Genomic DNA, 16524 nt, shown 5'->3' with positions numbered 1-16524 from the left:
ATGTGAGTAAATTAAAGGCTTCCTCACTGTGTGAGTGGTTCCACACACACACACACACACACACCGGCACTGTTAGTACACTGAGTGATTACACACACACACACACACACACACACACACACACACACACACACACACACACTACACTGAGTGATTACACACACACACACACACACACACACACACACACACACACACACACACACACACACACACACACACACACACACACACACACACACACACACACACACACACACACACACACACTCACACACGACGGCAGAAGAGGCAGTCTAACACCACAAGGAAAAGGCAAACAGCAAAAACGAGTCACACAGTGGATAGTTTGTGTCCCAAATGGAACACTATTCCCTATATAGTGCACTACTTTTGACCAGAGCCCTATGGAACCCTATTCCCTATATAGTGCACTACTTTTGACCAGAGCCCTATGGAAGCCTATTCCCTATATAGTGCACTACTTTTGACCAGAGCCCTACGGAACCCTATTCCCTATATAGTGCACTACTTTTGACCAGGGCCAATAGGGTGATGTGGTTAAACGTAGTGTAGTATATTGGAAATAGTGTGCCATTTGGGAAGTATCCAGGGGACGAAGTAAAACTCCATTTAATTCAAGAATTAAAAAGTACCGTCTATTTACAATGACGTAGTCTCCATTTCTCGAATCTGGAATTTTAAATTAATTTCCTTAAATTTACGGAATCTGAATTGTAGGAGTGAGAGCAGAGAACAAGGTAGAAGAAATGGAACTGACCCTGTGAGCTCAAGGTCAAAGGTCAAAGGTGAAGTTTTGTCCCCACATACACATTCAGGAAACTTTCCCCTGTTCAGTCAAGTTACATCACTAACTACTATAATGGAGGGAGAAAGGTTGGATCCAGTTTTAAAGAGTTGGAACCAAGCCACAGTGAGAAGTGTGTGTGTGGGGGGGGGGGGGGGGGCGTGTCTCCATGAGCGGGAGGTGAAAGTTGACATGTCACAGTGATTCGAACGAGAGGTGGTGAAAGTTCAAAAAGGTGAAAGTTCGTCTCACCTCATACTCCTCCTTGAATCCGTATCCCTCCGCACACTTCATCTGTGTGATGTGCTGCAGCAGGTCGGCTACTCGGATAGCAGGGTGGAGCTGGCCTGTCTGGTAGGGCGCGTCTACTGTCCCCTCTCTCTTTCTCAGGGAGTGGCCGTGAGACTGGACCAGGCTACTGGTGTCACTGCAGCTACTACCACCACCACCCATCGTCTGGCTCTCGTCTGGACAGATACAGAGAAGACGCAGGCAGGCACACAGAGACAGATAGAGGAAACAGGAAGGAAGAGGAAACAGGAAGGAAGGGGAACAACGGGGTCAGGATGGTGAGTGAACTCTTGGTAACACCAGGCATGGAAAAAATCTACACATCTACTTGACATAGAGAAGGAACAACTCCTGGTCCTAGCCACAATGCCTGTCAAAATGATATGAGTGACTTAACATAGAGAAGGAAAAACTCCTGGCCCTAGCCACAATCCAGTCATATGGAAATAGAGAGATCATGGCTTAAAATATAAATTCTGGTAGTGACACAATGGCTCAGTTCCAATATCCTCACAAAATGTTGCTGTTTTAAAGCTAATTTCAGTGCAATTCTATACATTTTGCCATGGCTATTATGCCTTGTTCTAATGCTATCTGAGTGACTAAAACATGATAATAAAACCAATGTGTGCCCTATACCATGACATTTGGGGGAATTAAAGATTCTCCCCGACTGTCTAGGTATTTATTTCGATGATCGATAGATCTCAAAGATGACTTTATGTATTAATATATCGCTCCATTATCTTATATGCATACTTTAAATCTGATTTTATTTGTGGCAGGTGCGCCGCTGCTAAATGCATATATAGGGGAAACACTGATAATACATGGCTTCAAGTGGAAGTATGCATTCTAAGTGATATGCTAGGTTTGCTATTGGAACGGGGTCGTAGGATGAGTGAATGTGGTGAGGGGGAGAAAGCTCAGAACACTGGGTCATGATTGGTCTGATTCTGTGACTCAGAATTACTATGATGTGGGAAGTACTCAGAATTACTATGATGTGGGACGTACTCAGAATTACTATGATGTGGGAAGTACTCAGAATTACTATGATGTGGGAAGTACTCAGAATTACTATGATGTGGGAAGAAGTATCTATTATTATGATGTGGGAAGTATTCAGTATTACTATGATGTGGGAAGTATTCACTATTATTATGATGTGGGAAGTATTCAGTATTATTATGATGTGGGAAGTATTCAGTATTATTATGATGTGGGAAGTATTCACTATTATTATGATGTGTGAAGTAGTCAGTAGTACTGTGATGTGGGAAGAAGTATCTATTATTATGATGTGGGAAGTATTCAGTATTATTATGATGTGGGAAGTATTCAGTATTATTATGATGTGGGAAGTATTCAGTATTTATATGATGTGGGAAGTATTCAGTATTTATATGATGTGGGAAGTATTCACTATTATTATGATGTGGGAAGTATTCACTATTATTATGATGTGGGAAGTAGTCAGTAGTACTGTGATGTGGGAAGTAGTCAGTAGTACTGTGATGTGGGAAGAAGTATCTATTATGATGTGGGAAGTATTCAGTATTATTATGATGTGGGAAGTATTCACTATTATTATGATGTGGGAAGTATTCAGTATTTATATGATGTGGGAAGTAGTCAGTAGTACTGTGATGTGGGAAGTATTCACTATTATTATGATGTGGGAAGTAGTCAGTAGTACTGTGATGTGGGAAGTAGTCAGTAGTACTGTGATGTGGGAAGTAGTCAGTAGTACTGTGATGTGGGAAGAAGTATCTATTATTATGATGTGGGAAGTATTCAGTATTATTATGATGTGGGAAGTATTCACTATTATTATGATGTGGGAAGTATTCACTATTATTATGATGTGGGAAGTAGTCAGTAGTACTGTGATGTGGGAAGTAGTCAGTAGTACTGTGATGTGGGAATAAGTATCTATTATTATGATGTGGGAAGTATTCAGTATTATTATGATGTGGGAAGTATTCACTATTATTATGATGTGGGACGTATTCAGTATTTATATGATGTGGGAAGTATTCAGTATTTATATGATGTGGGAAGTATTCACTATTATTATGATGTGGGAAGTATTCACTATTATTATGATGTGGGAAGTAGTCAGTAGTACTGTGATGTGGGAAGTAGTCAGTAGTACTGTGATGTGGGAAGAAGTATCTATTATTATGATGTGGGAAGTATTCAGTATTATTATGATGTGGGAAGTATTCAGTATTATTATGATGTGGGAAGTATTCAGTATTATTATGATGTGGGAAGTATTCACTATTATTATGATGTGGGAAGTATTCACTATTATTATGATGTGGGAAGTATTCAGTATTTATATGATGTGGGAAGTATTCAGTATTTATATGATGTGGGAAGTATTCAGTATTATTATGATGTGGGAAGTATTCAATATTATTATAATGTGGGAAGTATTCAGTAGTATTATGATGTGGGAATAAGTATCTATTATTATGATGTGGGAAGTATTCAGTATTATTATGATGTGGGAAGTATTCAGTATTATTATAATGTGGGAAGTATTCAGTATTATTATGATGTGGGAAGTAGTCAGTAGTACTGTGATGTGGGAAGTAGTCAGTAGTACTGTGATGTGGGAATAAGTATCTATTATTATGATGTGGGAAGTATTCAGTATTATTATGATGTGGGAAGTATTCAGTATTATTATGATGTGGGAAGTATTCAGTATTATTATAATGTGGGAAGTATTCACTATTATTATGATGTGGGAAGTATTCAGTATTATTATGATGTGGGAAGTATTCAGTATTTATATGATGTGGGAAGTATTCACTATTATTATGATGTGGGACGGAGAGGAATTAAAAAGAAGTTATTTAAAAGGATTAAAGTAATATTTTTATTTATTTTGATACACCTCATATTGACATTAGAGATAATGTATTTTAAATTCCACTCAGACCCCTGTCAGTGGCAGAGATAAGATGGTTATGAAGATGTCTTGTGGATGTGGATGTCTGCAGCTTCAGTGCAACACAATGGCGGATGCAGTCAGGCAGGCACCATCCAAGCAACGTTGCTCAATTACAACCAATACAATGAAAACAAACAAAAACAACCCCCCCCCCCCCAAGAGATAATGCATGATAATGCAGCAACGATGGTGTACTGTGATCATGCTAGACAAGGCTAATGACTTCAAGGTGGAAACGGAGGGGAGGTGAAATGTTAGCGTGTCCACTGGCCATGCAGATGTCATAATAGAAAAGTCATATCCACGAATCAGCTCTCTCACTGTCATCTGTGTGTTCCTGTGACATCACCTCCTTCCCCAAACCAAGGCCAAGACCAGGGGGTCCTGGTGACTTACCATTTATGGGCACTTTTATAGGACATACATAAAGAGGTTAAGTACGAGAAGAGATGGAGAAGAGAGGAGGAGAGGAGGAGGAGAGAGAGAGGAGAGGAGAAGAGAGGAGGAGGAGAGAGGAGGAGAGAGGAGGAGAGGAGGAGGAAGAGAGGGAAAGAGAGGAGGAGGAGAGGAGAAGAGAGGAGGAGAGAGGAGAGGAGAAGATAGTTGGAGAGAGAGAAGGAGAAAGGAGAGAGGAGGAGAAAGGAGAGAGGAGGAGAAAGGAGAGAGGAGGAGAAAGGAGAGGAGGAGAAAGGAGAGAGGAGGAGTAGAGAGAGAGGAGGAGAAGAGAGAGAGGAGGAGAAGAGAGAGAGGAGGTAAGCAACAATACATCATAAGCACTGTTACAGTGTAGACTGTTGTTTAGAGCTACTGTTTGTTAGATCACTTCATGGCTGTGCTGTTTAAATCAGTAAGGCCTGGGCTTTGTTTATTTGATGAGGAAATTGTGGCGTGGGCATTTCAACAGTGCAATACAGTCTTAACAGAACAAATCAAAAACAGAATGGTTTTCAAGGGGATAGAATGGTTTGCAAGGGGGACAGAATGGTTTTCAAGGGGACAGAATGGCTTTCAAGGGGACAGAATGGCTTTCAAGGGGACAGAATGGATTTCAAGGGGACAGAATGGTTTGCAAGGGGGACAGAATGGTTTGCAAGGGGGACAGAATGGTTTGCAAGGGGGACAGAATGGTTTTCAAGGGGGACAGAATGGTTTTCAAGGGGGACAGAATGGTTTTCAAGAGGACAGAATGGTTGTGAAGGTGTCAGAATTAATTTCAAGGTGTCAGAATGGATTTCAAGGGGACAGAATGGATTTCAAGGGGACAGAATGAAAAAATGCAACAACAAAAAATGTTTGTGGCCTTACTCCTGAAATGGATTTAGATGATTGCTGCGAGATATAAAATGTAAGAACGTTTGTGTACTATGGACATTTTGGCTATTATGACGCAAAATAAAGCCTGCAACGCGATGAACAAGATGCACTAATCAATCACATTAAATGATAATCAACTCCCATAATATGTTATCTCAAACTGTCACAACGATAATCAACTCCCCTAAAATGGTATCTCAAACTGTCACAACGATAATCAACTCCCCTAAAATGGTATCTCAAACTGTCACAACGATAATCAACTCCCCTAATATGTTATCTCAAACTGTCACAACGATAATCAACTCCCCTAATATGTTATCTCAAACTGTCACAACGATAATCAACTCCCATAATATGTTATCTCAAATTGTCACAACGATAATCAACTCCCCTAATATGTTATCTCAAACTGTCACAACGATAATCAAGTCCCCTAATATGTTATCTCAAACTGTCACAACGATAATCAACTCCCCTAATATGTTAGGGATCAGTCTCCCAACATGGTTTAAAATGACAGGTGTTATGTTGATTCCATGATATGGTGGTAAAATTAGACTTTAATGGCGGCATTGTTGTAGAAGCAGAAATATAGTGTTTTTCTTTTTTTTCTTGAGATCTGTGGCAAACATATCACACTAACACGATCCCTGTTGTGCTGTATGTGGTTCCTTCTGACCTCGTTCATTACCATGGATACCACTACTGTCTCAAGATAATAATTATAACTATTATTATGATCATATAGAGTTTAACAGAACATGGTTCAGTTCTGTGTAGGCTTATACTTCAGGCTGGCCTCTCTCGCTCTGTCTCCCTCGCTCTGTCTCCCTCGCTCTGTCTCCCTCGCTCTGTCTACCTCGCTCTGTCTACCTCGCTCTGTCAGTCTCCCTCTCGCCCTATCAGTCTCCCTCTCGCCCTATCAGTCTCCCTCTCGCCCTATCAGTCTCCCTCTGTGTCTCCCTCTCGCCCTATCAGTCTCCCTCTGTGTCTCCCTCTCGCCCTATCAGTCTCCCTCTCAGTCTCCCTCTCGCCCTCTCAGTCTCCATCTCAGTCTCCCTCTCGCCCTATCAGTCTCCCTATCAGTCTCCCTCTCGCCCTATCAGTCTCCCTCCCAGTCTCCCTCTCTGTCGCCCTATCAGTCTCCCTCTCTGTCGCCCTATCAGTCTCCCTCTCTGTCGCCCTATCTGTCGCCCTATCAGTCTCCCTCTCTGTCGCCCTATCAGTCTCCCTCTCTGTCGCCCTATCAGTCTCCCTCTCTGTCGCCCTATCAGTCTCCCTCTCTGTCGCCCTATCAGTCTCCCTCTCTGTCGCCCTATCAGTCTCCCTCTCTGTCGCCCTATCAGTCTCCCTCTCTGTCGCCCTATCAGTCTCCCTCTCTGTCGCCCTATCAGTCTCCCTCTGTGTCTCCCTCTCGCCCTATCAGTCTCCCTCTCGCCCTCTCAGTCTCCATCTCAGTCTCCCTCTCAGTCACCCTCTCAGTCACCCTCTGTCACCCTCTCAGTCACCCTCTGTCACCCGCTCAGTCTCCCTCTCACCCTATCAGTCTCTCTCTCGCCCTATGAGTCTCCCTTTCAGTCTCCCTCTCGCCCTCTCAGTCTCCCTCTCGCCCTCTCAGTCTCCCTCTCGCCCTATCAGTCTCCCTCTCGCCCTATCAGTCTCCCTCTCGCCCTATCAGTCTCCCTATCAGTCTCCCTCTCGCCCTATCAGTCTCCCTATCAGTCTCCCTCTCGCCCTATCAGTCTCCCTCTCAGTCTCCCCCTCAGTCTCCCTCAGTCTCCCTCAGTCTCCCTCAGTCTCCCTCTCAGTCTCCCCCTCGACCTATCAGTCTCCCCCTCGACCTATCAGTCTCCCTCTCGCCATATCAGTCTCCCTCTCGCCCTATCAGTCTCCCTCTCGCCCTATCAGTCTCCCTCTCACCCTATCAGTCTCCCTCTCAGTCTCCCTCTCGCCCTATCAGTCTCCCTCTCGCCCTATCAGTCTCCCTATCAGTCTCCCTCTCGCACTACCAGTCTCCCTCAGTCTCCCTCTCGCCCTACCAGTCTCCCTCTCCGTCTCCCTCTCCGTCTCCCTCTCCGTCTCCCTCTCCGTCTCCCTCTCCCTCTTGCCCCCTCAGTCTCCCTCTCAGGCTCCCTCTCAGGCTTCCTCTCTGTCGCCCTATCAGTCTCCCTCTCGCCCTATCAGTCTCCCTCTCGCCCTATCAGTCTCCCTCTCGCCCTATCAGTCTCCCTCTCGCCCTATCAGTCTCACTCTCGCCCTATCAGTCTCACTCTCGCCCTATCAGTCTCCCTCTGTGTCTCCCTCTCGCCCTATCAGTCTCCCTCTCGCCCTCAGTCTCCATCTCAGTCTCCCTCTCAGTCACCCTCTCAGTCACCCTCTGTCACCCTCTCAGTCACCCTCTGTCACCCGCTCAGTCTCCCTCTCACCCTATCAGTCTCTCTCTCGCCCTATGAGTCTCCCTTTCAGTCTCCCTCTCGCCCTCTCAGTCTCCCTCTCGCCCTCTCAGTCTCCCTCTCGCCCTCTCAGTCTCCCTCTCGCCCTCTCAGTCTCCCTCTCGCCCTATCAGTCTCCCTCTCGCCCTATCAGTCTCCCTCTCGCCCTATCAGTCTCCCTCTCGCCCTATCAGTCTCCCTATCAGTCTCCCTCTCGCCCTATCAGTCTCCCTATCAGTCTCCCTATCAGTCTCCCTCTCGCCCTATCAGTCTCCCTATCAGTCTCCCTCTCGCCCTATCAGTCTCCCTCTCAGTCTCCCCCTCAGTCTCCCTCAGTCTCCCTCAGTCTCCCTCAGTCTCCCTCTCAGTCTCCCCCTCGACCTATCAGTCTCCCCCTCGACCTATCAGTCTCCCCCTCGACCTATCAGTCTCCCTCTCGCCCTATCAGTCTCCCTCTCGCCCTATCAGTCTCCCTCTCGCCCTATCAGTCTCCCTCTCGCCCTATCAGTCTCCCTCTCAGTCTCCCTCTCGCCCTATCAGTCTCCCTCTCGCCCTATCAGTCTCCCTATCAGTCTCCCTCTCGCACTACCAGTCTCCCTCAGTCTCCCTCTCGCCCTACCAGTCTCCCTCTCCGTCTCCCTCTCCGTCTCCCTCTCCGTCTCCCTCTTGCCCCCTCAGTCTCCCTCTCAGGCTCCCTCTCAGGCTTCCTCTCAGTCTCCCTCTCAGTCTCCCTCTCGCCCTATCAGTCTACCTCTCGCCCTATCAGTCTCCATCTCGCCCTCTCCGTCTCCCTCTCCGTCTCCCTCTCCGTCTCCCCCTCGACCTATCAGTCTCCCCCTCGACCTATCAGTCTCCCCCTCGACCTATCAGTCTCCCTCTCGCCCTATCAGTCTCCATCTCAGTCTCCCTCTGTCTCCCTCTCGCCCTATCAGTCTCCCTCTCACCCTATCAGTCTCCCTCTCACCCTATCAGTCTCCCTCTCGCCCTATCAGTCTCCCTATCAGTCTCCCTCTCGCCCTATCAGTCTCGCTCAGTCTCCCTCTCGCCCTACCAGTCTCCCTCTCCGTCTCCCTCTCCCTCTCCGTCTCCCTCGTGCCCTCTCAGTCTCCCTCTCAGTCTCCCTCTCGCCCTATCAGTCTCCCTCTCGCCCTATCAGTCTCCCTCTCGCCCTATCAGTCTCCCTCTCGCCCTACCAGTCTCCCTCTCAGTCTCCCTCTCGCCCTACCCGTCTCCCTCTCCGTCTCCCTCTCCGTCTCCCTCTTGCCCTCTCAGTCTCCCTCTCAGTCTCCCTCTCAGTCTCCCTCTCAGTCTCCCTCTCAGTCTCCCTCTCGCCCTATCAGTCTCCCTCTCGCCCTATCAGTCTCCCTCTCGCCCTATCAGTCTCCCTCTCGCCCTATCAGTCTCCCTCTCGCCCTATCAGTCTCCCTCTCGCCCTATCAGTCTCCCTCTCGCCCTATCAGTCTCCCTCTCTCCCTCTCCGTCTCTCCCCCTCTCCGTCTCTCTCCCCCTCCGTCTCTCTCCCCCTCCGTCTCTCCCTCTCCGTCTCTCCTTCTCTCCCTCTCTCCCTCTCTCCCTCTCTCCTTCTCTCCCTCTCTCCCTCTCCGTCTCTCCCTCTCTGTCACTCACTCCGTCTCTCCTAGAAGGCCAGCATCCCGGAGACGCCTCTTCACTGGTGTTTTGCGGGTACTATTTAATAAAGCTGCCAGTTGAGGACTTGTGTTTCTCAAACTAGACACTCTAATGTACTTGTCCTCTTGCTCAGTTGTGCACCGGGGCCTCCCACTCTTTCTATTCTGGATAGCCAGTTTGCGCTGTTCTTTGAAGGGAGTAGTACACAGCGTTGTACCAGATCTTCAGTTTCTTGGCAATTTCTCTCTTGGAATAGCCTTCATTTCTCAGAACAAGAATAGACTGACGAGTTTCAGAAGAAAGTTATTTGTTTCTGGCCATTTTGAGCCTGTAATCGAACCCACAAATTCTGATGCTCCAGATACTCAACTAGTCTAAAGAAGGCCAGTTTTATTGCTTCTTTAAATCAGAAAAGTTTTCAGCTGTGTAAACATAATTGCAAAAAGGGTTTTCTACTGATCAATTAGCCTTTTAAAATGACAAACTTGGATTAGCTAACACAACGTGCCATTGGAACACAGGAGTGATGGTTGCTGATAATGGGCCTAAGTAGATATTCAATTTAAAAAATCAGCCGTTTCCAGCTACAATAGTAATTTACAAAATTAACAACATCTACACTGTATTTCTGATCAATTTGATATTATTTTAATGGACAAAAAATGTACTTTTCTTTCAAATAACAAGGACATTTCTAATTGAACCCAAACTTGTGAACAGTAGTGTATGTGGTTGATCTCTCTCTGTTTATATAAGTGGTTGATCTCTCTCTGTTTATATAAGTGGTTGATCTCTCTCTATGTTTATATAAGTGGTTGATCTCTCTCTCTGTTTATATAAGTGGTTGATCTCTCTCTCTGTTTATATAAGTGGTTGATCTCTCTCTCTGTTTATATAAGTGGTTGATCTCTCTCTCTGTTTATATAAGTGGTTGATCTCTCTCTGTTTATATAAGTGGTTGATCTCTCTCTGTTTATATAAGTGGTTGATCTCTCTCTGTTTATATAAGTGGTTGATCTCTCTGTTTATATAAGTGGTTGATCTCTCTCTGTTTATATAAGTGGTTGATCTCTCTCTCTGTTTATATAAGTGGTTGATCTCTCTCTGTTTATATAAGTGGTTGATCTCTCTCTCTGTTTATATAAGTGGTTGATCTCTCTCTGTTTATATAAGTGGTTGATCTCTCTCTGTTTATATAAGTGGTTGATCTCTCTCTGTTTATATAAGTGGTTGATCTCTCTCTGTTTATATAAGTGGTTGATCTCACTCTCTGTTTATATAAGTGGTTGATCTCTCTCTCTGTTTATATAAGTGGTTGATTCTCTCTCTCTCTGTTTATATAAGTGGTTGATCTCTGTTTATGTAAGTGGTTGATCTCTCTCTCTGTTTATATAAGTGGTTGATCTCTCTCTGTTTATATAAGTGGTTGATCTCTCTCTCACTCTGTTTATAAAAGTGGTTGATCTCTCTCTGTCTGTTTATATAAGTGGTTGATCTCTCTCTCTGTTTATATAAGTGGTTGATCTCTCTCTCTCTGTTTATATAAGTGGTTGATCTCTCTGTTTATATAAGTGGTTGATCTCTCTCTCTGTTTATATAAGTGGTTGATCTCTGTCTGTTTATATAAGTGGTTGATCTCTCGCTCTCTCTGTTTATATAAGTGGTTGATCTCTCTCTGTTTATATAAGTGGTTAATCTCTCTCTGTTTATATAAGTGGTTAATCTCTCTCTCTGTTTATATAAGTGGTTGATCTCTCTCTGTTTATATAAGTGGTTAATCTCTCTCTCTGTTTATATAAGTGGTTGATCTCTCTCTCTCTCTGTTTATATAAGTGGTTGATCTCTCTCTCTCTCTGTTTATATAAGTGGTTGATCTCTCTCTCTGTTTATATAAGTGGTTTATCTCTCTGTTTATATAAGTGGTTGATCTCTCTCTGTTTATATAAGTGGTTAATCTCTCTCTCTGTTTATATAAGTGGTTGATCTCTCTCTGTTTATATAAGTGGTTCATCTCTCTCTATGTTTATGTTAGTGGTTGATCTCTCTCTCTGTTTATATAATTGGTTGATCTCTCTCTGTTTATATAAGTGGTTGATCGCTCTCTGTTTATATAAGTGGTTGATCTCTCTCTCTGTTTATATAAGTGGTTGATCTCTCTCTGTTTATATAAGTGGTTGATCTCTCTCTGTTTATATAAGTGGTTGATCTCTCTCTGTTTATATAAGTGGTTGATCTCTCTCTGTTTATATAAGTGGTTGATCTCTCTCTCTGTTCATATAAGTGGTTGATCTCTCTCTCTGTTTATATAATTGGTTGATCTCACTCTCTGTTTATATAAGTTGTTGATCTCTCACTCTCTGTTTATATAAGTGGTTGATCTCTCTCTGTTTATATAAGTGGTTGATCTCTCTGTTTATATACGTGATTGATCTCTCTCTCTGTTTATATACGTGATTGATCTCTCTCTGTTTATATAAGTGGTTGATCTCTCTCTCTCTGTTTATATAATTGGTTGATCTCACTCTCTGTTTATATAAGTGGTTGATCTCTCTCTGTTTATAAAAGTGGTTGATCTCTCTGTTTATATAAGTGGCTGATCTCACTCTCTGTTTATATAAGTGGTTGATCTCTCTGTTTATATAAGTGGTTGATCTCTCTGTTTATATAAGTGGTTGATCTCACTCTCTGTTTATATAAGTGGTTGATCTCTCTCTCTGTTTATATAAGTGGTTGATCTCTCTCTCTCTCTGTTTATATAAGTGGTTGATCTCTCTCTCTCTCTGTTTATATAAGTGGTTGATCTCTCTCTCTGTTTATATAAGTGGTTTATCTCTCTATTTATATAAGTGGTTGATCTCTCTCTGTTTATATAAGTGGTTAATCTCTCTCTGTTTATATAAGTGGTTAATCTCTCTCTCTGTTTATATAAGTGGTTGATCTCTCTCTGTTTATATAAGTGGTTGATCTCTCTCTATGTTTATGTTAGTGGTTGATCTCTCTCTCTGTTTATATAAGTGGTTGATCTCTCTCTGTTTATATAAGTGGTTGATCTCTCTCTGTTTATATAAGTGGTTGATCTCTCTCTGTTTATATAAGTGGGTGATCTCTCTCTGTTTATATAAGTGGTTCATCTCTCTCTATGTTTATGTTAGTGGTTGATCTCTCTCTCTGTTTATATAATTGGTTGATCTCTCTCTGTTTATATAAGTGGTTGATCGCTCTCTGTTTATATAAGTGGTTGATCTCTCTCTCTGTTTATATAAGTGGTTGATCTCTCTCTGTTTATATAAGTGGTTGATCTCTCTCTGTTTATATAAGTGGTTGATCTCTCTCTGTTTATATAAGTGGTTGATCTCTCTCTGTTTATATAAGTGGTTGATCTCTCTCTCTGTTCATATAAGTGGTTGATCTCTCTCTCTGTTTATATAATTGGTTGATCTCACTCTCTGTTTATATAAGTTGTTGATCTCTCACTCTCTGTTTATATAAGTGGTTGATCTCTCTCTGTTTATATAAGTGGTTGATCTCTCTGTTTATATACGTGATTGATCTCTCTCTCTGTTTATATACGTGATTGATCTCTCTCTGTTTATATAAGTGGTTGATCTCTCTCTCTCTGTTTATATAATTGGTTGATCTCACTCTCTGTTTATATAAGTGGTTGATCTCTCTCTGTTTATAAAAGTGGTTGATCTCTCTGTTTATATAAGTGGTTGATCTCTCTCTCTCTGTTGATATAAGTGGTTGATCTCTCTGTTTATGTAAGTGGTTGATCTCTCTGTCTCTCTCTGTTTATATGTGGTTGATCTCTCTCTCTGTTTATATAAGTGGTTGATCTCTCTCTCTGTTTATATAAGTGGTTGATCTCTCTCTCTCTCTGTTTATATAAGTGGTTGATCTCTCTCTCTCTCTGTTTATATAAGTGGTTGATCTCTCTCTCTGTTTATATAAGTGGTTTATCTCTCTATTTATATAAGTGGTTGATCTCTCTCTGTTTATATAAGTGGTTAATCTCTCTCTGTTTATATAAGTGGTTAATCTCTCTCTCTGTTTATATAAGTGGTTGATCTCTCTCTGTTTATATAAGTGGTTGATCTCTCTCTATGTTTATGTTAGTGGTTGATCTCTCTCTCTGTTTATATAATTGGTTGATCTCTCTCTGTTTATATAAGTGGTTGATCTCTCTCTGTTTATAAGTGGTTGATCTCTCTCTCTGTTTATATAAGTGGTTGATCTCTCTCTCTATGTTTATATAAGTGGTTGATCTCTCTCTCTGTGTTTATATAAGTGGTTGATCTCTCTCTGTTTATATAAGTGGTTGATCTCTCTCTGTTTATATAAGTGGTTGATCTCTCTGTTTATATAAGTGGTTGATCTCTCTCTCTGTTCATATAAGTGGTTGATCTCTCTCTCTGTTTATATAATTGGTTGATCTCACTCTCTGTTTATATAAGTTGTTGATCTCTCACTCTCTGTTTATATAAGTGGTTGATCTCTCTCTGTTTAATAAGTGGTGATCTCTCTGTTTATATACGTGATTGATCTATCTCTCTGTTTATATACGTGATTGATCTCTCTCTCTGTTTATATAAGTGGTTGATCTCTCTCTCTCTGTTTATATAATTGGTGATCTCACTCTCTGTTTATATACGTGGTTGACCTCTCTGTTTATATATGTGGTTGACCTCTCTGTTTATATACGTGGTTGACCTCTCTGTTTATATACGTGGTTGACCTCTCTGTTTATATATGTGGTTGACCTCTCTGTTTATATATGTGGTTGACCTCTCTGTTTATATACGTGGTTGACCTCTCTCTCTCTTTGTATAAGTGGTTTGATCTCACTCTCTGTTTATATAAGTGGTTGATCTCCTCCTCTGTTTATATAAGTGGTTGATCTCTCTCTCTATATAGGTGGTTGATTCTCTCTCTCTCTGTTTTTCTATATGTGGTTGATCTCTCTCTCTCTTTGTTATATAAGTGGTTGATCTCTCTCTGTTTATATAAGTGGTTGATCTCTCTCTCTTTATATAGTGGTTGATCTCTCTCTCTCTGTTTATATAAGTGGTTGATCCTCTCTCTCTCTTTGTTATATAAGTGGTTGATCTCTCTCTCTAATTTTTCATTATAAGTTGTTGATTCTCTCTTCTCTCTCTGTTTATATAAGTGGTTGATCTCTCTCTCTTGTTTATATAGTGGTTGATCTCTCGTTATTATATAAGTGGTTGATCTCTCTCTCTCTGTTTATATAAGTGGTTGTTTCCTCTCTGTTATATAAGTGGTTGATCTCCTCTCTGTTTATATAAGTGGTTGATCTCTCTCTCTGTATATAATGGTTGATCTCTCTCTGTTTTAATAAGTGGTTGATCTCTTTTTTATATAAGTGGTTGATCTCTCTCGTTTATATAAGTGGTTGATCTCTCTCTGTTTATATAAGTGGTTGATCTCTCTGTTTATTATAGTGGTTGATCTCTCTCTGTTTATATGTGTTGATCTCTCTCTGTTTATATAAGTGGTTGATCTCTCTCTCTGTTTATATAAGTGGTTGATCTCTCTCTCTGTTTATATAATGGTTGATCTCTCTCTGTTTATATAAGTGGTAATCTCTCTCTCTTTATATAAGTGGTTGATCTCTCTCTCTTGTTATATAAGTGGTTGATCTCTCTCTCTCTGTTTATTAAGTGGTTGATCTCTCTCTTGCTATATAATGGTTGATCTCTCTCTCTGTTTATATAGTGTTTGATCTCTCTCTGTGTTTTATATAAGTGGTTGATCTCTCTCTCTCTGTTTTATAAGTGGTTGATCTCTCTCGGTTTATATAATGTGGTTGATCTCTCTCTGTTTATATAAGTGGGTTGATCTCTCTCTGTTTATATAAGTGGTTGATCTCTCTCTGTTTATATAAGTGGTTGATCTCTCTCTGTGTTTATAAGTGGTTATCTCTCTCTCTATTATATAAGTGGTTGATCTCTCTCTGTTTATATAAGTGGTTGATCTCTGTTTATATAAGTGGTTGATCTCTCTCTGTTTATATAAGTGGTTGATCTCTCTCTTTCTCTCTCTATATAAGTGGTTGATCTCTCTCTGTTTATATAAGTGGTTGATCTCTCTCTCTATGTTTATATAAGTGGTTGATCTCTCTCTGTTTATATAAGTGGTTGATCTCTCTCTCTATGTTTATATAAGTGGTTGATCTCTCTCTGTTTATATAAGTGGTTATCTCTCTCTGTTTTATATGGTTGTCTCTCTCTATGTTTATTAAGTGGTTGATTCTCTCTCTGTTTTATATAAGTGGTTTGATCTCTTCTCTGTTTATATAAGTGGTTGATCTCTCTCTGTTTATATAAGTGGTTGATCTCCTCTGTTTATATAAGTGTTTGATCTCTCTCTCTCTGTTTTTATATAAGTGGTTGATCTCTCTGTCTTGTTATATAAGTGTTGATCTCTCTCTGTTTATTAAGTGGTGATCCTCCTCTCTGTTTATAAGTGGTTGATCTCCTCTGTTTATATAAGTGGTTGACTCTCTCTCTTGTTTATATAAGTGTTGATCTCTCTCTATGTTTATATAAGTGGTTGATCTCTCTCTGTTTTATATAGTGGTTGATCTCTCTCTGTTTATTAGTGGTGATCTCTCTGTTTTATTATAGTGGTTGATCTCTCTCTGTTTATATAAGTGGTTGATCTCTCTCTGTTATATAAGTGTGATCTCCTCTCTGTTTATATAAGTGGTGATCTCCTCTCTGTTTATATAAGTGGTGATCTCCTCTCTGTTTTATAAGTGGTTGATCTCTCTCTCTCTGTTTATATAGTGGTTGATCTCTCTTGTTTATATAATGTGTTGATCTCTCTCTGTTATATAAGTGGTTGATCCTTCTCCTGTTTATATAAGTGGTTGATCTCTCTTCTGTTTATATAAGTGGTTGATCTCTCTCTCTGTTTATATAAGTGGTTGATCTCTCTCTCTGTTTATATAAGTGGTTGATCTCTCTCTGTTTATATAAGTGGTTGATCTCTCTCTGTTTATATAAGTGGTTGATCTCTCTCTTTCTCTCTCTATATAAGTGGTTGATCTCTCTCTG

At 41.5% G+C, this 16524-nt stretch overlaps 1 protein-coding gene across 1 annotated transcript in view; it reads right to left on the bottom strand.

Annotated features, from left to right (window-relative positions):
- Positions 1-1060: 1060 nt before the first annotated feature.
- Positions 1061-16524, bottom strand: part of LOC120040143 (receptor-type tyrosine-protein phosphatase mu-like) — a gene marked incomplete at both ends in the record, with an annotated part of 207391 nt that continues 191927 nt past the window's right edge. Inside the window, 2 exons of the mRNA XM_038985393.1 lie at positions 1061-1275; positions 4464-4475. Of these exons, the coding sequence (XP_038841321.1) occupies positions 1061-1275; positions 4464-4475 (227 nt within the window). The remainder of the gene's footprint in view (positions 1276-4463; positions 4476-16524) is intronic.

This window comes from Salvelinus namaycush, unplaced genomic scaffold (assembly GCF_016432855.1).
Source record: "Salvelinus namaycush isolate Seneca unplaced genomic scaffold, SaNama_1.0 Scaffold329, whole genome shotgun sequence".
In the NCBI taxonomy this organism is placed as follows: domain Eukaryota; kingdom Metazoa; phylum Chordata; class Actinopteri; order Salmoniformes; family Salmonidae; genus Salvelinus; species Salvelinus namaycush.
The sequence above is the reverse complement of the archived record's forward strand: the minus strand, read 5'-3'. Positions and strand labels throughout refer to the sequence as shown.